The 23258-nt window shown below is 43.9% G+C and overlaps 2 protein-coding genes across 4 annotated transcripts in view; both read right to left on the bottom strand.

The window, feature by feature from the left end:
• Positions 1 to 17203, bottom strand: part of SUGT1 (SGT1 homolog, MIS12 kinetochore complex assembly cochaperone) — a 33676-nt gene extending 16473 nt beyond the window's left edge. Inside the window, exons 1-8 of the mRNA XM_081206017.1 lie at positions 17073 to 17203; positions 16931 to 16976; positions 12272 to 12362; positions 9910 to 9979; positions 9299 to 9369; positions 7863 to 7916; positions 5986 to 6005; positions 4983 to 5029 (exon numbers count right to left, since the gene is read on the bottom strand). Coding sequence (XP_081062143.1) covers positions 4983 to 5029; positions 5986 to 6005; positions 7863 to 7916; positions 9299 to 9369; positions 9910 to 9979; positions 12272 to 12362; positions 16931 to 16976; positions 17073 to 17104 — 431 coding nt within the window. The 5' untranslated portion in view covers positions 17105 to 17203. The remainder of the gene's footprint in view (positions 1 to 4982; positions 5030 to 5985; positions 6006 to 7862; positions 7917 to 9298; positions 9370 to 9909; positions 9980 to 12271; positions 12363 to 16930; positions 16977 to 17072) is intronic.
• Positions 17204 to 20428: 3225 nt separating this feature from the next.
• The window catches only part of ELF1 (E74 like ETS transcription factor 1), a 75850-nt gene continuing 73020 nt past the window's right edge, over positions 20429 to 23258 (bottom strand). For all 3 annotated transcript variants that reach the window (XM_081205996.1, XM_081205997.1, XM_081205998.1), the window contains one exon: positions 20429 to 22020. In XM_081205996.1, the coding sequence (XP_081062122.1) occupies positions 21396 to 22020 (625 nt within the window). In that variant the 3' untranslated portion in view covers positions 20429 to 21395. The remainder of the gene's footprint in view (positions 22021 to 23258) is intronic.

Consider the following 23258-nt stretch of genomic DNA (forward strand, 5'->3'; position numbering starts at 1 on the left):
TACTATTCAGATTCGTGTGCATGCACACAAAAGCTCATACCAATAACAAACTTAGTTGGTCTCTAAGGTGCTACCGGAAGGAATTTTTTATTTTTTATTTTGTTATGTCAAACATGAATGTCAATGATGATCCTTGGGAGAAAATGGATCATCCAGGAATTGAGCATGGATCCTCCTAAAGCAATGGTCCAAGCCTTTTGGAGTGGAATTGCATACTCATTTTCAAGAATGGAGGACTGATCAGTCCCCAGAATTATCAGTATATTAAGTGGAAGATGCAGCTCCTTTCTAACCAAAGAGCATCAAGTTCATTAATTCTTCAAGTTGACATGAAAGCAACCAAGTGCATTACCTTTAAGTAAGCTCCCGCAATAGATGGTCTCAGCAAGTTTCAAAGACTATTTGATGAGAGCCTTAGAACAGATTCCAGAAGAAAATGCACAGCTGGAAAAAGAGTATCAACAAGGGTGTCCCACATGCCCTTAAAGTAGTGCTGTGCAATGCCAGGTTAATGATTCATAAGACCAGTGCCACTGATTGTGTATGGAGGAATTGACCTGGTTGGACATGGTAGCTGGCTCTGTTCTTGCTGCTGCTTGCCGACCAGGTTTCTCTTATCGCACTATCTCAAATCTTCCATTTGTGGACAAGGTGACTGAGCGGGTGGTCGCAGAAGAACTCCACGCACGCTTGGAGGATGTGGACCATTTGGACCACTTGCAATCAACACATCATGGGACTGAAACCACCCTAGTTGCACTGGCTGATGACTTCCAGTGGGACAGGGCCAGGGCCAGAGATGAAAGCAGTTTCCTAGTTCTGCTGGATCTCTCAGCAGCTTTTGATACTGACCATGGTATCCTCATGGATCTTCTAGGAGGTCTGGGAGTTGGGGGCACTGCTATGCAGTGAACCCACTCATTCCTCCTCGGCCATGTCCATAAAGTACTGTTGGGGGAGGTGAGTGTTCAGATCCCTGGACTTGAGGGGTGCCTCAGGGCTCTGACTCCTCTTCCATGCTTTTTAACATCTATAGGAAACTGCTAGGAGAGGTCAATAGGGGGTTGGGGCTGGGTGTTCACCAGATGAAACCCAGCTGTACCTCTCATTTAAATCGAAACAAGTGAAGGCAGTGGATGTCTTGTGTGAGTGTGTGGAGGCGGTTGTGGGGTAGATGGCAGCCAAGAGATTGAGGTGGAATCCCAACAAGACATAAGTACTGGTTCTGGGAGACAAGGAGCAGGGAGGTGTGGGGAATTCCCTAGTCCTGAGTGGGGTAAATATGCCCATAAAGAACCAAGTGTGCAGCCTGGGAGTCATTTTGCACTCACAGCTGTCCATGAAGGCACAGGTCAATTCTGTGTCCACGGCAGCGGTCTACCAGCTCCAGCTGGTACACTGGCTGAGACCCTACCTGCTTGCACACTGTGTCACCAGAGTGGTAATGCTCTGGGTATCTCCTGCTTGGACTACTGCAATGCGCTCTACGTGGGGCTACCTTTGAAGGTGACTTGGAAATTACAACTAATCCAGTATGCGGCTGCCAGACTGGTGACTGGGAGCTGCCCCTGGGACCATGTAATACCTGTCTTAAAATATCTACATTGGCTCCCAGTTCGCCTCAGAGTACAATTGGAAGTGTTGGTGCTGGCCTTTAAAGCCCTAAATGGCCTTGGTCCAGAATACCCAAAGGAGCGTCTTCACCCCCATCCTTCAAGCCAGACACTGAGACACTCCAAGGGCCTTCTGGCGGTTTCCTCCCTGAGAGGGAATCAGGCAGAGGGCCTTCTTAGTAGTCAAGCCCCCCATGTGGAATGCCCTCTCATTAGATGCCAAGGAAATAAACAATTATTTGACTTTTTGAAGACATTTGAAGGCAGTCCTGTATATGGAAGTTTTTAATGTTTGATGTTTTACTGTGGTTTTATAATTTGTTTGGAAGCTGTCCAGAATGTCTGGAGCAGCCCAGTCAGATAGGCGGCATATAAATATATTATTATTATTAATAATAATAATAATAATAATATTAATTATTATTAATTATTATTAATTATTATTAATTATTAATTATTATTATTATTATTATTATTATTATTTGGATGCTTGCTGGAAGAAATGCTTGAAATGTGAGGAAGCAGGACATCCCCACCCCAGATCTCCAGAACACTACCCTGGTCTGCCACCTGCCTTTCCGGGTACTGGGGCACTGGCTCTGTATCTACCCCAGCGGTAGAAAGCCTAGCATGCCACTCATGGATGCAGTATCTTGCTGTTGTGGAAGTTTGTAGGAATAACAGAAAAATCGCAATTGAAATAGAGGTAGTAAAGCAGATCACTAGCTCCTGGCCAGGATTATGTAATGAGTGGGAATGCAAGCTGTGCAAATTTGCAAATTATTTTGTCAGGATGGATGTCAGTTTATGTTGTTTGTGGGACCCATAACCCTACCGGCTGTTATTTCTGGGCTGATTCTGGAGAGATCAGTGGAGGAAAGGTTATATGCAAAATGACCAGAGGAGCTTCCTCCTGACCTTCTGAGCTCTCCACCTCCCCCACGCAGCTACATTTTTTGGCCACTATGTGGCTAATACATTTTAAGAAGCTGAGTGCACAGATTCCCCTCTGGCTGGGATTTGCAATCCTATTAGGAAACCACATGGTAGAAAGGAAGGAAAAGTGTAGCTTGCCAGAGCTTGTGGACTGGATGCTGACCATGCAGAAGCTGTTGAGTCTGGTGTGGTCAGGGTGTTCATCTGCCAAACCAAACCCATCAAGATTATTACAGTGGTGCCCCGCAAGACGAATGCCTCGCAAGACGAAAAACTCGCTAGACGAAAGGGTTTTCCGTTTTTGCGTTGCTTCGCTAGACGAATTTCCCTATGGGCTTGCTTCGCCAGACGAAAACGCCTTGCGCTTTTTTTTTTAAAGCCGCTTGAAGAGGCGCAGTTGCGACGGACCGTGCTTCGCAAGACGAAAAACATCGCAAGACGAAAAGACTCGCAGAACGAATTCTTTTCGTCTTGCGAGGCACCACTGTATTTGGGGGGGGGGGCCTATGGATGGATATTGTTTCAGGAACCTCTGGTTTGCCAATGGTTTTAATGCCTTGGAATCTGCTCTCTTCTGTCTGGATGCAGAGTAATCAAGTATTGGTTTTATTTTTTGAGGGAAGTTCTCTCTGGAATGATGTTGAGTCACAAGAGTTAATTATACCTATCTGCTTTCTAACGCTGAACAAGAACAGAATGCACAATGCACAGGGCTCCAGGCCAGATACTAAGGGATTCTTCAGCAAATAAGTTAATTTGGAAAAACAGGAAACCATTAAAATCCTGGTCCTAGATGCCTATATTCTTATGTGCCACCTGACAGTAGAGCAGAGTTTGTCCAGTAGGCTGTCTGGAATAATTATTTTCCAGAAATCATAGCTCAACTTTTTCACTTTACATTAATCAAATAATTCAATTTCAAGGAGTCCAACACAGAAAGCAAAAAGATTCTTTTAGCCATTCTCTTAGCCCCAACCCCTCATTTATAAAGAGGGAATACTAATACATACCCTCCAACATTTCTCCACTGAAAAAAGGGATGTCCCCTTCAATAAGGATCATGCCCCAGCCACTCTGGGCAGCTTCCAACATATATTAAAACATAATAAAACATTAAACATAAAAACACTTCCCTATACCAGATTGCCTTCAAACTGCTTGGGGGTCAGATAATTCCATACCCTCCAACTTTTCTCCAATGAAAGGAAATGTGGGACATTCCAGGATCAAATCAGAAACCAGGACAGCTTCTCTAAATCAGGGATGTCCCTGAAAAATAGGGACACTTAGGGAATCTGCTAATACTAGCTAACTACTGTACATGGTAGCTATAAAAGACCCGACAGTTAAGTCCAGTCACGAATGACTCTGGGGTTGCAGCGCTCATCTCGCTTTACTGGCCGAGGGAGTCGCCGTTTGTCCGCAGACAGTTTTTCTGGGTCATGTGGCCAGCATGACTGGGTCATGTGGTCAGCTCATGGAAACGCCTTTTACCTTCCCGCTGAAGCGGTACCTATTTATCTACTTGCATTTTGATGTGCTTTCGAACTGCTACGTTGGCAGGAAGTGGGACCGAGCAATGGGAGCTCACCCCATCGCGGGGATTTTAACCGCCAACCTTCCGATCGGCAAGTCCCAGGCTCAGTGGTTTAGACCATAGCGCTACCTGTATGGTAGCTATAAAGATGATTAATTATTGCACAGTGTCATCAGTGCATATGGCAATGTACTGAGCTGCAAAGGCAAAATCTCTGCCGGCAGTAACTTACAATCTGAGATGAACAAAATGACAAAAGCAAGACAGGAAGGGAGGAAAAGCAGGAAGATTAAGGGGATAAATATGACAGAACCCACGTGGAATGAATGGGTTCTCAGGAAACTGAGAGTTTATACCTTATGTTCAGGGAGGGGCTTCCAAACATGGGGAAAACAAGTGCAAATGGGCAGTAATTTAAGGAAGTTCAAGACCACAGGCGGTAAAGTTGGCTGTGTAGTGTTCATAGGCAGGATTATAGCGAGAAACAAAGGTCAAATTACAAAATTATTCAGAGTGTCCCATACGTTCTAATGAAATTATTATGTCTACATTGCATTTCAGGATATAATTAATACCAAAACAGCTAACAAGCAACATTCAATTATGTATTTTAAGAACACAAAACACAATAGTGACAAATTAAAAAAACACACCATCATAAGGCAGCTGATGGTATATCACTCTGGGGGGCAGGGTAGAAGAGTTCTGCTGGAGCCTGCTCCTGCTCCCTCTCCTGGAACCCTTTCCACTGGACAGGTTATAGTAGATCACCTAGAGTGGTTTGGCTGAGGAAAGTCCCACTGGTTCTGGCTTTCTTTTGAGGCCTTTCTTAGGAAAATTATTCTATAAACACTAAGTACTGTTATAGAGAATGTTAAAAAAGAACTCCATCTTACTTGATCTTAGGTGGTTTTGACTGATGTTGCAAAATCTGATTGTCATCCTTTACAATGAAAAGATATTGATAAATTAGAATAATCTAGCAGTTTTTAAGCCAAGCATCATAATATTTTCACATTACAAAAGAGTGCTTTTTAGTAGCTATCTGTGGTCTCTTGTGCATGAAATGGACTTCAATACAAGAACCACATGAAAATACACACATGCAAAAAGAAAGTTTAGGCACATTTTATACATATATGTCATATTTCCACAACTCCTGTACCCATGAAACCAGTGGGTGGGTGTATGACTAGAAAAAATGCACCTACATATAATTTTACAGATAATAAATCATTTTCTGATTACTCAAGGGGACTCAAAACTATAAGGACACAGAACCATAAGATTAAAACCATATTGTAGCTAAAAGCACTTCAGAACTTTAAATATAAGCAGAAGAAAAACACAGCAGACAGAATGTGCAAGATTTTTAAACGGAAAGCTGTTGAGCACAAGGTGTTGGCAAGGACAGCATAGGGAAATGTTTAAATAGGGAAATGTTTAAACAAAGATCAAGGGAGCCAGCTGGAAAGAACTGAATGGAGATAGAAAACATCCAAGGCCATGGTCACAGAGATACAAGCTACGGGAAGAAGCGAAAGACCTAGCAGAGAGGAACTAACTCAAAAGTTAACAGGAGAGAAGCAAGAAAGGCCTGGTCCTAGACATGTGTAAATCTCTGTATGCACTGTATATTCTTCTGCGTGTTTCTTGTTCTTTACTTTTAAAATTCTGATAAATTACATTTAAAAATTATCTGAGATTTTCTGATCTATTAGCACTTGGTTCAGAGGGTGGGAAGACTAGTGGACACTGAGTAGTAGGAATCCTGTTGGAAAGTGTTTGGGTCACATTATAAAATGCCTCATCAACATAAAATCCTTACAAAGGTTGCCATACAACCTGGAGAAGTGTTATGCTCTAGAAACCAAGTATACAAATTAGGGAGAACCTTACCACCTCATTCTGCAATCCAGCTGCAAGGCAAAAAATAATAATCTTTATTTTGAAAACATGTTTCTTAAAATATGTATCAATTAGCCACAAAGAAAGCATGCTGGTATCAAAGCTATTTAGTAGTTTTGCTCCAGGTTATTTTACAGAATAAGTCAGTTTAACACTAGACACATTTAGATTGCAAACCTTAACTAGGGAGTGAGTGGGACTTACTTCCAAGGAAACATGAACAAGCTTCCACACCAAGTGTGAAAAGTTTCTGGCAACAGTAATGTACCATTCAAGCAGCAGCAACACACACAGAAAGAATACAGTGGCACTATTACTTCCCTTGATCTAGATGCTATACTCCTATTGATGCAGCCCAGAATTGCATTGGCTTTTTTAGCTGCCGCGTCACACTGTTTTTTACAAAATAATTTTTTTAGACTTCTCTGACTAGCAGCATCTCTGTTATTCTTTAGGCATCAGGCAAAGTGCACACTGTTCTTTCAGGCTTTCAGCTGTGTGTAAGATATTTTAACGGACTTACATCACTGGTTTATACTTGTTTAGAAGTTGATCTGCTCTATTTTCTTTTTGATTTCATTGTATTGCATTTTATTGTGCTATATTATTGTAAGCTACCTTGAGACCATTCTATGGCAGAAGCAAGATAGAAAGGTTGAAAATAAATTCAGTCTATAATTGCAATGTCTCTCTCCCACACGTTTTCTGAAAGTCACACCTTTTTGTATACGAACCACTTGCATGCTCACACACATACATGTTGCCACCCTAATCATAAATATGAATATATTTATGTATTTGTAAGTTATTTGGAAAAACAAGTGTTGCACTAGATCTCGTAACCCACTTGGCAGGTTCTACAAGGCCTCTCCGCCTCCCAGAGGGGAGGAGTTGTGAGTGGGAGCAGCTTCCCGCAGCAGCAGGGAGGCATATCCAGCTCCCTGCTTCTGATTGCCTCTGCTGGTGCGGCCAAGCCTTTCAGTCGGCCAAAAGGGTGGGGTTAGCTGCATTTAAGCAGGCACTGCAGCTCTCTGACCCCAGTCAGTTCCTGCTTGCATCGGATCTCCCTCCCTCCCTCTTTGGTCAGCTTCCTTTGCGTATTGACCTTGCTATGGACTTCGGTTGGACTGGTAGGACTTTTTTTATCCATTTGGCAATTTGGCACCAGCCTCTTGGTTTTCTCGTCTACCTCGTACCAACTCATCACAACTTTCTGGTATTGGCGGTTAGGCATTGGAATAGGTGTGCTGTGTTGGAGGATTGGGTATGGGCCATCATCTACCCCTCCTCTTTGGGGTCTTCTGTTAAAGGAATCCGGCGGTCGTGGATCCTGTCCAATGCCCTGCTGGTGGCTAGGGCCATGGCACGACCCCCGGTGACATCATGGGGAAGCTTCCAGTTGTATTTGCATCAACAAGCTTCTCCCACTGGTTGTTAACCCTGAAATGACTCCCTGCTGAGAGGGGTGGAGTCATGTGTTGCTGTTTTATCCAATGCCTAAGGCAATACTACTCACATGCTGTAACCAATAAAGTTGTGGCCTAATTTTTCCCATTAACCTAAAATAATGTGTTTTTGTGTCTTATTATAATCCTATGCAGGTGCTGGGTCCTCGACTCACAACTAGGTTTGCTGATGGTTGTTCCCCAATAAATCCTCTTCACAGGGAAACTTGTGCAGTGTAAATCCTGATTCTACTTGGAATATATCACACAGATTTTGAGGCAGGCAGGGTCAAAAGCATTAAAAATTCAGTGAAGAGTATTTACCAGGGTATAGATGAAAACACGCAAAAGGTCCATTAGGATGGCACATCTGAGGTTTCCCATCCCATAAGAATGCATATAAGTAAGTAAAGCACTGCTTACCATTGATGGCTTCCTCACATCTTTGAATCCAAATAGTAAAAGCTGTGTCAGCACCTAGCAGATGAAACACACAATAGTCTACTGCAGTATGACATCTACTATAAGATTTGATAAGCTTTTATGCTGTGGTGACAACTGTCTACATAGCGAACACAGGCTCTTGCTAGAATCTGAGATTCCCAGCCTTTCTAGCTTTTACTGAAGAAGACAAAGGGAGCAAACTTATAGCAATATCTGCCAGGAGGAGCAGAAGCGGAAATCTAGTTGTGCTGGGAGGTTCCCAGGGCAGCTGGGCCCAGGGGATCTTAAGTCCTGAAAAAAGGGTGTTCCAGGAATGGGGCAGGCTTGAGCTGGATCCTAAGACCATTGAGCTCAGTCAAGTGGCCTGGCAAACTGCCATAAGTTCAGCTGGCAAGAAGGGTGATGTAACTCAAAAGGCTTTTTCTCTCTCTGCCATGCTTAGGCAGTAATTTCTTGAACAGAGTCTGGATCTGATGCACCTTATGCTGGTTTAACATATGCCACGGCTGCTTCACACTGGCTTCCTGTATTGCTCCTTAAGTGGCAAAAAGTGTGGCTCTCAGTCACACACAAGTAACCTACCCGTGACAATATCAACCTATCAGCAGTTAACTTTGAGATATTGTATTCAACTCTGGATTACAGAAAAACTTTTTTGATTACAAAATGCCATTATAGAAGGATAGCATAGTAACATAGCTGTACCTATACCAACTATTTATTTAAAAAGCATTCAATATTGAACCAATTGACAAAGGCACTCAATGTTGTTCCAGCTTTCAATGCTACTTAAATAGTTTGGTGATCAGATTTCATTTAAGTCCAAAAAGATGACATCTATCATGGAGGGTATGCAAACTGGATGTCATCTACACTCTAGCAAACTATGGTTGGTTAACTTTAATTATGGTTAGTGAAAACAAGCCAACTTTAAACCATAGTTTATAAAGGTGGCTTGTTTTCCTTAACGTTAGTTAAGATTAAGCTTCTGATCTCCTCTTCACAGTTACAGGGGAGGGGAGAGAATCGCATGAAGGATCACCTAGGTTTGTTATTGGGATGCCTAACCACAATATGATTCACTGTAATGATGGTGTTGTGATCTTGGCTGTTAGTCCTGGAAGACCTGCTCTGTCTGGCGGGTGTTTTTCACCTGGCCTGGGAGGGTGAGACCCTGACTGACCCCACCTACAAAAACTGAAGCTGCTGAACAGACTCTTGGGCTGTTGTATCATTGGGGGAGGGGGTTGCTGTTACTGATATTTTTTTGCATCTTTAATTCAGAGCGTTTCAATGCATTATTTGTGATAACTACTTTATGTTTGTAATTATGTGATTTTTTTAAAATGTTGTCAGCCACTTTGAGCATGGTTTAAACTATGAGGTGGCATATCAGTTTGAACGTTCATACTTACTGTCCAGTTGTTGTCCTTCCCTGAAAGACTTCAGTGCAGAATCATAGTCTTTCATATGGTATTCACCTACCCTGATGTACACGTAAGAGGAGAAAATGCCAATATTTGTTAAGCAGGATCTACCAACATTATAAAATTCAGTAATTGATTGACAATTCACTCCTATTAATGCAGAGGAACAGTCAAACCTTATAAACATTTCAATTATTTAATAATTAAAAGAATCCTTAGTTTTACTTGGTCTGTGATTTGAATGAACTTGTATTAAATTGCTACGGAAATCATAAATAGGTCCAGGTAAATATTCTAAATATTTATCCAAAAGTACTATTTTGAGAATAGAATACACTTCCAATTTTGTAAAGCAAGGCCCCAGTTCTCTCCAACCCCCCTACCCATTGCACCCACATTCCACACCATTCCCAAGGAACAACTTCTCAGGAAGCCACAATGGTGGGGGGAGTGTGTGGCAAAAGTCGGGGGGAGGGCAACTTGTGTGAATGCCAGTGATTCTCCCCATACAAAAGCACCTTTGCAAGAAAGTCAACAAGATCTTCACAAAATTGGGAAACTAAAAACACCTGCATACGATTCATAAAATAAACACTCACCCTTGTCTGAGAAAGGCTACAGCATTACTGGCATCAAGTGATAGTGACTTCTTTGCATCTGCAATGGCATCTACAAAAAAAGGTTATTAAATTTCTAAGTATTGCATTATTTCACTCACTATTAAACCACACAAATTCTGTCTTTCCTCAATACTTCAACACAGGTTTCCTCATACTAGAATAGTCAGTTAATGGGTGGTAACTACATATATTAGAAATAAAATATAAACAAGCTATTCTAGGAAGAAGGCAAAACCTGCATCTAAGGTTTTCTGAATCTTATTTAGATTAGTAGTATCAGTTTCAAATATTGAGCTGTTATGACAAACAAGTACAGTACATAATAAATCAGCTAGAAAAGATAGATATACAACAGTAGTAGTAGTCGTAGTATTTATACTCCACCCATCTGGCTGGGTTGCCCCAGACACTCTGGACGGCTTCCAAAAATTATAAAAGCACAATAAAACTTCAAAAATTAAAAACTTCCCTATACAGGGTTGCCATTAGATGTCTTCTAAAAGCCAAGTAACTGTTTATTTCCTTGACATCTGACGGGAGGGCATTCCACAGGGTGGGCTTGACTACTGAGAAGGCCCTCTTCCTAGTTCCCTGTAACCTCACTTCTTGCAGTGAGGGAACAACCAGAAGACCCTCAGAGCTGGACCTCATTATCTGGGCTGGATGATGTGGGTGGAGATACTTCAGGCATACAGGGCTGAGGCCATTTAGGGCTTTAAGGTCAGCACCAACATTGTGAATTGTGCTCAGAAACGTACTGGGAGCCAGTATTGATCCTTTAGGGCCAGTGTTATGGTCCCAGTGGCTGCTCCCAGTCACCAGCCTGGTAACTACATTCTGGATTAGTTGTAGTTTCCATGTCACCTTCAAAGGTAGCCCCATGTAGAGCACAGTAGTTCAAGCGGGAGATACCCAGAGCATTACCACTCTGGCGAGACAGCCTGCGGGCAGGAAGAGTCTCAGCCAGTGTACCAGACAGAGCTGGTAGACAGCCGCCCTGGACACAGAATTGACCCAATGCTCCATGGGCAGCTGTGAGTCCAAAATGACTCCCAGGCTGTGCACCTGGTCCTTCAGGACCAGGGAATACCCCACACCTGCTTGCTCTGTCTCCCAGAACCACTAATTCCATCCACTGGCTGCCATCCACCCCGTAACCCCCTCCAGATATCCACACAAGAAGTTCACTGGTTCCGATTTAAACAGGAGGTCGAGCTTGGTATAGTCTGCATACTGGTGAACACAAGAATGGGCCTTTTCTGCGGTGGCTCCCCATTTGTGGAAAGCTGTCCTCAGGAAGGTTCGTCTGGTGCCCTCATTATACACCTTTAGGTGCCAGGTGAAAACTCTTTAACCAGGCCTTTGGTTGATTGACATACAATCTGCTTTTAAAATGTGTTGGAGAAGGGGGATTATTGGGTTGTTCTTGTTTTTATTTTTATTATGTCTTTCATGTTTCTATATTGTGATTTTATGTTGTGAACCGCCCTGCTACCTGTGGATGTAGGGCAGTATGCAAATTTTAATATTAATAAAAAATAAAAAGCGCAGATGGCTGCCACCCACCTAATTCCCCTATGCCATGCCTAATTAACAGTAAAAGAACACAGACAATACAATGGGCAGATCCAACCACTTCCTCCCCATCTCTCACCCGGTGATTCTTTATCACACCCGCTAGAGGCTCTCACCATGAGTGGGTCAGGTGGCTGTGGCCTGCATCCAACCCTCGACACACAACTGGTTTCCCCCCTGTGCTGAGATCATCACTGGTTTACGCAACAGGGGCTTACCCTATCCACCACAATGAAATTCTCATTGTTCAGGACACATGAAGAGTTACAGCTGAACTGAGCTTCTTGATGACAAGCCCAAATCTGCTCCAGAAGTTAGAGGACCAGAATGGCATGTAAGCCATAGGGGACCGGAAAGGTGCCAAAAACTGGAGAAACACCATTGATATTGTGAGGGTAGAAATGCCTTCTGCTTGCTTATTACCCAGTTTGGATCCAACCAACGGAATTGATTTTGAAGTAACTATATCTAGCACAGAGGTGTGATGAGGTGAAAATATCAGGCAAAGACACAAACTGTGTGCATTCCAAGCAGTTATTTTCTGAAATACACAAGCAAAGCCTACTGATGTGCTGGCGGGGGAGGGGAGCAAAAAAGAAACGAAAGCCCTGCATTGCAAGGGGTTAGCTAAATGACCCTCAGGGACCCTTCCAACTCTGCAATATGGCAATTCTTTGACTGTATGAAATCAAATTTTAGACCATCATTAACTCTAAAAACATTTTAGCATTTTGGGATATAACAGCACCAAATAAAGAGATGTTACCATGGTAATTTTGTAGAAGAATGTGAGCAAAAGCTCGTTGACAGTAATTCTCTGCATCATCTGGCTTCTGTTCTAAAGCCGCTGTCAGCTTCTGCAAGTGGAAATGCAGAAATTTAACATGACATTTTCTACAAATCCTTGTGTAGCCCACAGTGAAATGTCTTGCCAGTCAAATCAAAGAGCATCAATTAGTACAATTTTGCTTTGAGAAGAATTACACCAGAAGCAGAATTCTCAAATTCAGAGGATAGGTGCCTATTAGTGAGATAAAAGTGGGGTGCCACAGGCTTCTGTCTTGGGCCCGGTCTTATTCAACATCTTTATCAACGACTTGGATGATGGACTCAAGGGCATCCTGATCAAATTTGCAGATGACACCAAACTGGGAGGGGTGACTAACACCCCAGAGGACAGGCTCACACTTCAAAACGACCTTGACAGATTAGAGAACTGGGCAAAAACAAACAAGATGAACTTTAACAGGGAGAAATGTAAAGTATTGCACTTGGGCAAAAAAAAATGAGAGGCACAAATACAAGATGGGTGACACCTGGCTTGAGAGCAGTACATGTGAAAAGGATCTAGGAGTCTTGGTTGACCACAAACTTGACATGAGCCAACAGTGTGACGTGGCAGCTAAAAAAGCCAATGCAATTCTGGACTGCATCAATAGGAGTATAGCATCTAGATCAAGGGAAGTAATAGTGCCACTGTATTCTGCTCTGGTCAGACCTCACCTGGAGTACTGTGTCCAGTTCTGGGCACCACAATTCAAGAAGGACACTGACAAACTGGAACGTGTCCAGAGGAGGGCAACCCAAATGGTCAAAGGCCTGGAAACGATGCCTTATGAGGAACGGCTAAGGGAGCTGGGCATGTTTAGCCTGGAGAAGAGGAGGTTAAGGGGTGATATGATAGCCATATTCAAATATATAAAAAAAGGATGTCACATAGAGGAGGGAGAAAGGTTGTTTTCTGCTGCTCCAGAGAAGCGGACACGGAGCAATGCATCCAAACTACAAGAAAGAAGATTCCACCTAAACATTAGGAAGAACTTCCTGACAGTAAGAGCTGTTCGACCGTGGAATTTGAGGCCAAGGAGTGTGGTAGAGTCTCCTTTTTTGGAGGTCTTTAAGCAGAGGCTTGACAACCATATGTCAGGAGTGCTCTGATGGTGTTTCCTGCTTGGCAGGGGGTTGGACTCGATGGCCCTTGTGGTCTCTTCCAACTCTATCATTCTATGATATGAGTTTTGGCTAATAAAAAGCTTAAATAAATCTGCAAGAACTAACGGTATCACATAGGTCACAAACTAAACTTGAGATAATGCTGGGAAACTACAATTCTCAGAAAGGATTGCTATCTAGAGTAGAATGCAATCCTTTGAGTGTCAAGAATAAGAGACAGGAGTAAAAGAAGGTGGAAATAATATTCAAAGATAAGAGACAGATGGAGGAAGAATGTGGGGGCAAAAGAAAACTCTTATAAGCTGATTCATCTATTGCAGGCAACTTAGTTGACTGTATCATTCATGTTGCGAGGGGGCAGGGGGGACTGAGATTTGTGTGAGGCTGGAGCTCGGGAAATGGTGGAGGCAGCAATGAGAAGCAGGCGGGCAAGGGAGCTGGGGAGTGGTCTGTGCTGTCTCTGACAGAAGGCGGGATCAGGACCAGCAACAGCATCAGCTGCTCAGTTCCCCTGGGTGGGGGATCAGGCAGGATTGGGATGCAACAGCTGCGTGGCTCCCTTTGACTGGGGGGGGGGGGGGAGATGGAGAGAGAGAGCTGCTTAAGGGGGTAGAAATTAAGAAAGGGCTGGCTTGGGGTGGGGGTGGGGAGAGAAGCCGACTGGCTCCTCAGAAAGAGAACTTTTGCCTCCCTTTCCTTCCCCCCCAACTTAAACTCCCCCCTCCTTAGCCACCTCTTTCCACACACGCACCCGGCGCACACTCCTCGTCCCTTCAATGACAATGGGTAGATCACTGCCAGTTTATGATCCTGGGTAGTAGATCACAGGCTATTTGAAGTTGGACGTGCCTGATCTTTTGTATCGTACATCTTTTGCAGTTATAAAGGACATAATCAAAAAGCTCTCCAAGTCGAGTACAAATAAAATAGCAGCAAAAGCACAATTAAAATCCACAAACAAATGTGGGGTTTCAAAAAATATAACTGAGTGCTTGATGCCAGAAATGTGGGTGGAACTTTGCAGTCTTCAGATATACTAGGTGCTTTTGAAAAGATGCAAGTTATCAAGTGCTTGATGTTGGACATGTGGGCTTCATATTCACATGTCTTCATACATATTTTTGTGGCTATGTATGGCTATAAGAAAAGTTTGGGTTATAACTGTCGCTATTTAGGGAATAGTGAGGTATTAACTTCCCAACTGTCACCTTATTAGGCAAGTTGGATGGTGGATAATAAATGTAAAAGGTAAAGGGACCCCTGACCAATAGCTCCAGTCGTGGCCGACTCTGGGGTTGCAGCGCTCATCTCACTTTATTGGCCGAGGAAGCCGGCGTACAGCTTCCGGGTCATGTGGCCAGCATGACTAAGCCGCTTCTGGCGAACCAGAGCAGTGCACGGAAACACTGTTTACCTTCCCACCGGAGTGGTACCTATTTATCTACTTGCACTTTGACGTGCTTTCGAACTGCTAGGCAGGCAGGAGCAGGGACCGAGCAACAGGAGCTCACCCTGTCGCTGGGATTCGAACCACCGACCTTCTGATCGGCAAGTCATAGGCTCAGTGGTTTAACCCACAGCGCCACCTGATAATAAATGTAGTAGATGATAAATGGAGCAACATGATTCTAATATGTTGGGTTTTGCCTGGATTTTAGTGACATTGAAAAATAATAATAAATTATTACCCCTCAGAGAATTGTAACATGAAATTTGGCAGAGTCTTGGGGCCAGATTGCACTAACTCGGCACAACAGCAGAAGTCAGCGCAAGGGCTCCTGTTCCTGCAAGAGGGCTTTCCCTGCCTCTCTCCATCCCCCAAATCCACTCTAGAGTGTTGGGAGAACCCCCAGAACTGCACACAGGGGGAGAAGAAAGCAGGTTGTTTCATCTGGCAAGCACTGTTGAGTTCCTCCCTTGATATTTATGATCTCATTCTTTAAAATGCTTTTGGGGGGAGAGGTTACTTCCAAAAACTCATTGTAACAGTGGGAGTAGTTTTCATGGTATCTTTAGTATATTTTGGGGCTACTACCAGGTTTAGTGCCTTGCACATGTGTGCAATCATATGTCGTTTGGACGTGCCTAAAACAGGAGTTGCCTATACTAAAATAAGATTATTAGTTTAATGGGTTATTAGAAAAACTGTGTCATTTAATATAATGCTCTTCTGAAGATGCTCAAGGGGGTGGGAATTGGAAGTACAGTGGCACCACGCTTCAGGTTACAGACTCCGCTAACCCAGAAATAGTACCTCGGGTTAAGAACTTTGCCTCAGGATGAGAACAGAAATTGCGTGGTGGCAGCGCGGCACCCCATTAGCTAAAGGGGTGCCTCAGGTTAAGAACAGTTTCAGGTTAAGAACGGACCTCCAGAACAAATTAAGTTCTTAACCTGAGGTACCACTGTACTGTATTACAGTAGTTGCACTCCTAGGTCACTACCTCCTATGAGGTCACTACCAGCAAGTAATATTAGGATTTTGTTGGATGTTGTGGAGTGCCAGCCCCATGACCTTTGACTGTGGGGTCTCACAAGGGTCCATTCTTTCTCCTATGTTATTTAATGTCTATAAAAGCATTCATGTTCTTGAAAATCATGTTCTCGAAGCTACCAGCATGAGTTTGACCAAACTGCAGGAGGCAGTGGAAGACAGGAGTGCCTGGCGTGCTCTGGGCCATTGGGTCACGAAGAGTCGGGCACGACTCAACGACTAAACAACAACAACAACATAAAAGCATTGGGGGTGTCATCCAGGATTTTGGATAAGTTCCAATATGGGCTTAATACATCAATCAATTTGGAATAAATCAATCAATTTGGAATAGACCAAAAAGGGAGGAGTAGCAGCGTCATATGTAAAGATAGTCTACACTCTTGAAGAAATCCATGACCTGAAGCATGAAAAGCAAATTGAGAGTTTATGGTACAAATTGTAAGAGAGAGAAACAACAAGTGACCTTACTGTGGGGGTCTGCTAAAGACCTCCAAGCCAAACTGAAGACATGGATGACTCCTTCCTAGGGCAGATGACCAAACATTCAAAAAGGAGAAAGATCAGTAGTCATGGGAAACTTCCAACAAATTCCTCCATTGCCTCATTGTCAATTTCATTTCCCAGAAGGTGGAAGAACCAGCAAGGGGATCATCTATCTTGGACCTGGTCCTCACCAACAGGAAGGAACTGATTGATGCAGTGGAAACTCGCGAGGAAGGGACCATACAGAGGCAAGGGAAAGCTGAGCCCAGTCGGACACAGACTCTGGACATTAAGGAGGGCAATTTCGAGCAGCCGAAGATGCTCCTGGGCGAGACCTGGCGCTCAGAAGCCCCCGAGAGACGCGGGTCCCAGAGGGAGGGGAGGTCCTGAAAGGCCGCCTAAGGAGCTGGCGGGTGAGCCGAGACGGGAGACGGGCGGAGGAAGAAGCGCGGCAGCCGCCCGGCTCCCCCACCCCCGGCTGGCGGCGCTCACCTGCGCGGCTCCGGCGGGGTCTCCTTCGACGTCTCCGTCCGGCAGCCTGAGGGGAAAGAGGCTCAGAGTCAGAGGCGGACAGACAGACAGACAGACAGGGGACCCCGAGGGGAGCCGGAGGGGGGGGGACCAGGCCGCTCACCGCAACACGCCCAGCCCCGCCGACTCCGCCATCTTGGCGACGCCACGGAAACTTCGAGAGCGCCAAGAGTTTGGTTCGGTTTTCTTTACGGCGAGGGAAGGGGCGGGGCGTCACGGTGACGCCATCAGCGAGCGCCCGTCGCTCGGCTGGAGCGTCAGAGGGCGCGAGACGGGCGCGCCACTTCCCCCCCGGCGGGGGGGGGGCGGAAGAGGAGGCGCTTCCCTGAGCCGCCTGGGCGCGCTCGCGAGATCTCCCGAAGCTCCCGACCCTCGTCTGAATCTGGTTCTAAATCTACGTGGCTTCACTTTATAAGCTAATCATTTCGAGGCTTCCTCATGCAAAGCATCCTATATATTTGGCTGAAATCTTGCCTAGCTGTAGAAATTTTCCTTACCGGGAAATTGGGAGGAGGGCGCGAGACCCCCCCGCCCCCCCCGCCCCCGAGGCACGTGCCCAGCTGCCGCAATTCGTTGATGGCCCAATGGGGAAACTAGGAATTCCGAAGAAATCCCATCGTTGCATCCATCTCCTCGGTTCAGTGGCATTTAGGACCCAGGGAAGCCAGGTGTGAGGGGAGCGGCGAGAGAGCCCAGGTCCCAAGGAGTCATGGGCGTGTCAGACATAAGGCATGCCTACCTGCCCCATAGTGGGAAGAAGCCCAGAGACACACATGGGTGTACCTGACTTGACACAGGGATCTGGAAACGAAATACTTTTATTTGTACTGTGATGGAGTATGTGTGAAAGACTTTGAGTGACTCGGGCATGCCTGGATCTCAGGTTCTACCTGAGACCACACATTTTTCTGGGACATATCTATGATGTCTTGATGATGCTTCTGGAAATGTATTTTGGGAATATGGATGTAACCATTGTTTGGGGCTTCTCTCTGCTTCTATGTGGTAGTTTGAAGTGGTATTGCAAAGCCTAATGGCTGCTGGTTTGCTTCTATCTCCTGGCTGAAGTCCCTTGCTTGAAGACCTGAACCTATGGGAGTCAAGGTTAGGCGATTGTGGGGTGCTCCAATGGCTCCCTTATACACCTCTGGAGCTTGAAGTTCTGGCATTTTTTCCTGTCTCATAAAACATCCGTTCTCCCATGTTTTTGTTTTAGCTCCATTATATCTACCAATAACAGATTCTTTCTGCTTCTTTCCCTTTTAAAATGATTGTTTTTGCAGAAGCCTCCAGTGAGTTGCATGCAGATTGGCTGTACTTTTAAATATATACATTTTAAAAAAATATCCTTAAGGGTGGGGAGCTAGAAAGAGCCCTACTCCTGCTTCCTTTCGTTTCATTTTTTATTTTTTGTTGTTGTTGTTGTAAGGGTGGTGGGGTGCACTTGCATATCCTGCAAGTGTCCCATTTTAAGTGGGACATTCCAGATCACAGAAGCCAATCCTGGCTTGTGTTTGGATCCTGGAATGGAGCGAGTCAACAGAGCCGATGAGCACCAGACAGCAGGAGAGGAAGGTGTGCCCCTCCTAACATCCCATTTTGGGGGACGAAAATGTTGGAGGGCATGCACCTGCCAGCCTGTCATATAATTAGTAAAAGATTAGATATAGCTATTGATTTCTGTCGACCGCTCTCTTCTGCCCAAAACTTTAAAGTATTTCAAAACAAGAGCTAGCTATAGAAAACCAAAATTGAGGAATTCCTTCTGTGTTTATTATCTTTGCAATGGAGATAAATGACAGGTGCACAAGCAAATGCTATGGGCAAATTATCTTTTCCGCTACAAACTTCCCTACAGATTCAGCTGTGCATGTTTCCATATTTGCTTTAAATGCTGTATTTTGAGACTTGTTTCTTTTTTTCTTCCTTTTACCCACATCCCAAAGGAAAAATAATGGTGAGGAAAGCAACAAAAAAAAACAAAAAAAAAAACAAAACAGAAAAGAAAAGAAAAGAAAATTGAGATACGGAAAAAGATCTTATGGGACTGTAAGATTACAAGGCCACTGTTGCAGGGGGTTTCACTGTCATGAACTGGCAGGACAACAGGGAGGAGGAAAAGGAGGAAGAGGATCCTGGCAAGGGGTTTAGCTGTGACTGGGCCACACCTGGGGAAGCTGAGGATGGGGAAAGGAGGTTGGTGTAGGAGGTACTTGTGGGGAGATGGAGGATGGTGGGGTTCAGTGCACAGGAACCAGAGCAGCAGGACCCATCAAGGCATAAAGAGCAGCGGAAGAGACCTGCTAGGAAGCTGAGGCAGGCAAGGGCCCACAGCCCAGCTCCCTAACTGGCCAGCTGGGGCTCATTAGCTCTGGGAGGAAGTGTGTGATTCCCCAGCTGGAGTAGGCTCAGAACAGGTGAGGTCACCTGCCCCATCAAGCTCAGAGGCTGCAATCAGCAGACAAGAGATAAAAGGGCAACAGAGCAGAGGTGCTGTGTCTGCCCAACTTCCCATGTAAGTTGGACCCTCACTTGGATGTTCCAGGGAGTTCTTGGGGACTGTGCTTGTGTGGGACTGACCTCCCAGTGCCCTGACCCCTTTATCAGCTGCAAAAACAGGAACCTGGTCTGACTGGACTTTGGACCTGTTGGCCTGCTGGACTGCACACTAACATCTGATGTGGGATTGTGCACTCCAGAGCGACTTGCCGCCAGGTACCCTGTGGTTTAGGATGTCCACACTCAGTGACCACGCTCCAAGGATAATCAAAGCTTCACAGTGCCCATGAGGTATTCCCCCACCCCTGGAATGGAAAACTGCCACTGATAGAAAATGACTAGGGAGAGGACTATAGTTAAGCTTTATTTCACACATCAGCCCTTTATACAATAATCACTTGTTTTGATGTATTACATGTTCTTGTGCTATCTTAAAACACTTACCCAACTCATGGCATAAGCTTTTGCAAACTAGAGCCCATTAGACAGATGAAGAGTTATCATCCATTGGCAGCTATATGGAGCCAAATTGCCAGGAGATGCAAGGGGTACCAGCTTAAATGTATACAATTGTATACTTTGTTGCTTCTGCCACAAAAATCACTGCCACATAAATCACTGCAATGTGGGGATAAGTAGGAGCGGATGACAGTGCAGAAGAGTCGTCAGTCAACAGTGTGCACACAATACTGGAATATTTTGGAGAGGAGTGAGAACTCCTCTGGACTCTGTTGCATGAGCACCTGTGAAGCGTTGGATGCAACCTACCAATATTGGGGGATTAAAAAATATTTTTATGCTGAGTGTATTTGATGGCCATATTGGTGAAGACACTTCATTATTTGCTGTACTGTATTTGAATTTATTTACCAAGACTGTTTTATCCTGAACTGTTCTACATGGTAATGTATGCCAAATTTATCTCTTCCAGACTCCTAGATTCACAAACAAAAACATATAAACATGTTGTACTTGATTTATTTTCATAATAAACCAATTAAAATACAAAAGACAAAAAAGGTTCAGAAGGGTTCCACAATTTAAAAATTTTTTAAATACAAATCCACTCTGTAATATCTGAATACATATAACTTTAGAGCTCTAAACATAATGATCTTATTTGTATCTATAAAATATTGCTCTATGGAAACAAAATTTTGAAAAAGTCTTTGAGAAATTAAATTACATATTTACAATAGAAAACTAGTTCTATAGAAACATTTTAATCTCAAAATACTTTCATAAATCATACAATTCTTTTTTCACCTTCCTACAAAATAATGGGAAACGCATTTTTTAAAGCTTGAATGTTGAAGTGGTCTGAAAATAATTGCACCTGTAATGATAACTTCAGTTTTGGTGAACAGGGAATACCCAATATATCCGCATTATGAAAACAAAAGCATATTGTAAATTAGTATCTTCTTGGAATGGGAGGTGCATTTCATTTTGCACAACGAAATAGTTGCTGCAAAACACAATAGAAACAAGGATATTTCCAACTGTCCGCTTGTTTTCTGTCCATATAAAAACAAAAGTATTTTAGTTCACTGGCATTAAACAAATCTTTGGAATTTGCTAAAAGAATCACATAGATGGGTGAAAACATCTTTGTAGAAATTTATTATTTTCAAGCACTGATTACAGCAATGGTTATATTATGCAAGATAGCAAGATAGACAACGCATGAAGTGTATGAAATTAAGATTTTTTGGACAGTGATCTAAAAATGATAAATGCCATATTCCTTCAAGCTTGCATTTTTAAACATTAATATTTTATATCATTTAGCAAACAAAACACTGAAATTAAGTGTATCGTATTACTTCTAAATTAATTTCAGAAATTAAAGTAGCTTTGTAATGCCTGCTTTGGAATCAAATGATACATAAACAGCTGATGAAGTCCCATCACACACAAAAAACCTTTACTTGTATGAACTTTGCTCCAACTGTTCACTTTCTTGCTTAATTTGCACAGAAGAGGGAAATCCATTGGAGTTGGATACCACCACCATCAAAGGCTGCTGTTGGAAGCCTTGCTCTGAGTGTTTGCATTCTTCCACTGTGTTATCCTCTGCCTCTGATTTTATCACTCCTTGTATAACAGTTGGTTTCGTTTCTGGAGCTTTAATGACGGAAGTGATCACAGTGTTGGACGGCTGAGCAACAACGTGTGAATTGCTGGGCGTAAAAGTTACCACCGGAGTAGCAGTGCTGAAGGATGGAGAAGAAGCCATGTTGACTGTTCCATTGCAAATGGTCTGCACGTTGCTGGTGAGGACTTGGTGAACCTGAGCAGGACTGAAGACAATGGATGAAGGAGGAGAGACTGGCTTGGGAGACTGCAGCATAATGTTCTCTTTAAGCACGGTCATGGGCTGTGAAGTTGGGATGGCTTGTAGAATAAACTTTTGGGGTGTTGTGGTGGATGTTGGATCTGCGCTGGCTATCACTGTGGTTAGAGGCACTGTCTGGAGTGTTACTGTATGCAGCTGCTGGTGATTCCCTGGAGACACAACAACCGGAACTTGGCTTGGGGCTTGGATAGTCCTGTTAAGAGAGGCAAAAATAATTACATTTCCCCCCCTACTTCTAATGCATTTGTATTATTGTTCTGTTTGAAAGCCACATGACAATGAACTTGCCTTCAGCCTGGAAAGCCAATGCTAAATCCCCAATGAGGACTCACTGGAAAGCACCAAACTCTCAGCCTAAAGCAAACGATGTTGAGGATGAGGAGAAAACTAGCCTGACACAAAACTAAAGTATTAACATACAAAATATCTTGAAACTTTGTGAACACAATTTAGAAATAAAATCTACTTGTTCATCCAAAATAGAAGTAACTCAGTTGACCGCCGTAACTTTCCCCAAATCTGTTCAGTATCAAAATGAGCCCAGAGAGTTCTGCCTGTGCTTCCTCCTCCTCCATCTCAGTTTTGCCCTTGCAGAACTTAGCAGGGAGAAGGAGGACAGGGACAAAGCCAGGAGCAGAGGACTCTGCCTGCCAATTCTTGGCCTCGCTGTCTCCACCCTGCTGCTCCCAATGGGCATCAGACACTGGTGAATTCCACTGAAGGCCTTTTTCATTTCTGCATGGCATAAGCCTGAAGATAGCTGAGAAGCAGGGAGTGGCTGGTGTCAGCTGATATTCAAACAGAGAGCAAATTTAGAGAGTAGGGTTCATTATGGCTCTTCTGGCTGAAAAATGGCTGCATTGTAAGACTTTTCCCATGGCATCACAAAGCTGAAAAAGACCCAGAATCCTCTATTGATACTTCTTACCCTAGAAGTTACTTTCTGCAAATACAAGTGAGGGTGGATGTTTAAAATATCCCCCTGGCAAAAAAGGCAAATGCAAAAAAAATTGCAGAGGCATATTTTTGATGCTTTCTTTTTGGAATGGCTAATTGATTCCATTTTTCAAAGGCTACAAAAGACACCTCAAATAAAACAGCAGCAAAAAAGTAGGGAAACACTTCAGCATGACTGTTTATCTTCTTAAAATACCCCCCCCCCATCAAAAATCCTCCCCAGCTTCAATAACTAACAGTTCCTTTGTTTTGCACAAAGGACTCAAGAAATAGCAAAGTCTGTGTGCCTGGATGTGTTTGTGTTCTGTAAGGAGGAATTTAAAAATAACCCTCAAAATAGGGAGTGTCTTCTGTATTTCTCTCCCTCCTTCTACCCCTTGGTACTCATACATTTCAGCTCCCGGACGACTGAAACCCGGAAGTGAGTGTTCCGGTTTTCAAACGTTCTTTCAGAAGCTGAACGTCCGGCGCAGC

The sequence above is a fragment of the Podarcis bocagei genome, assembly GCF_964188305.1.
Source record: "Podarcis bocagei genome assembly, chromosome: 8".
NCBI classification, from domain to species: Eukaryota; Metazoa; Chordata; class Lepidosauria; order Squamata; family Lacertidae; genus Podarcis; species Podarcis bocagei.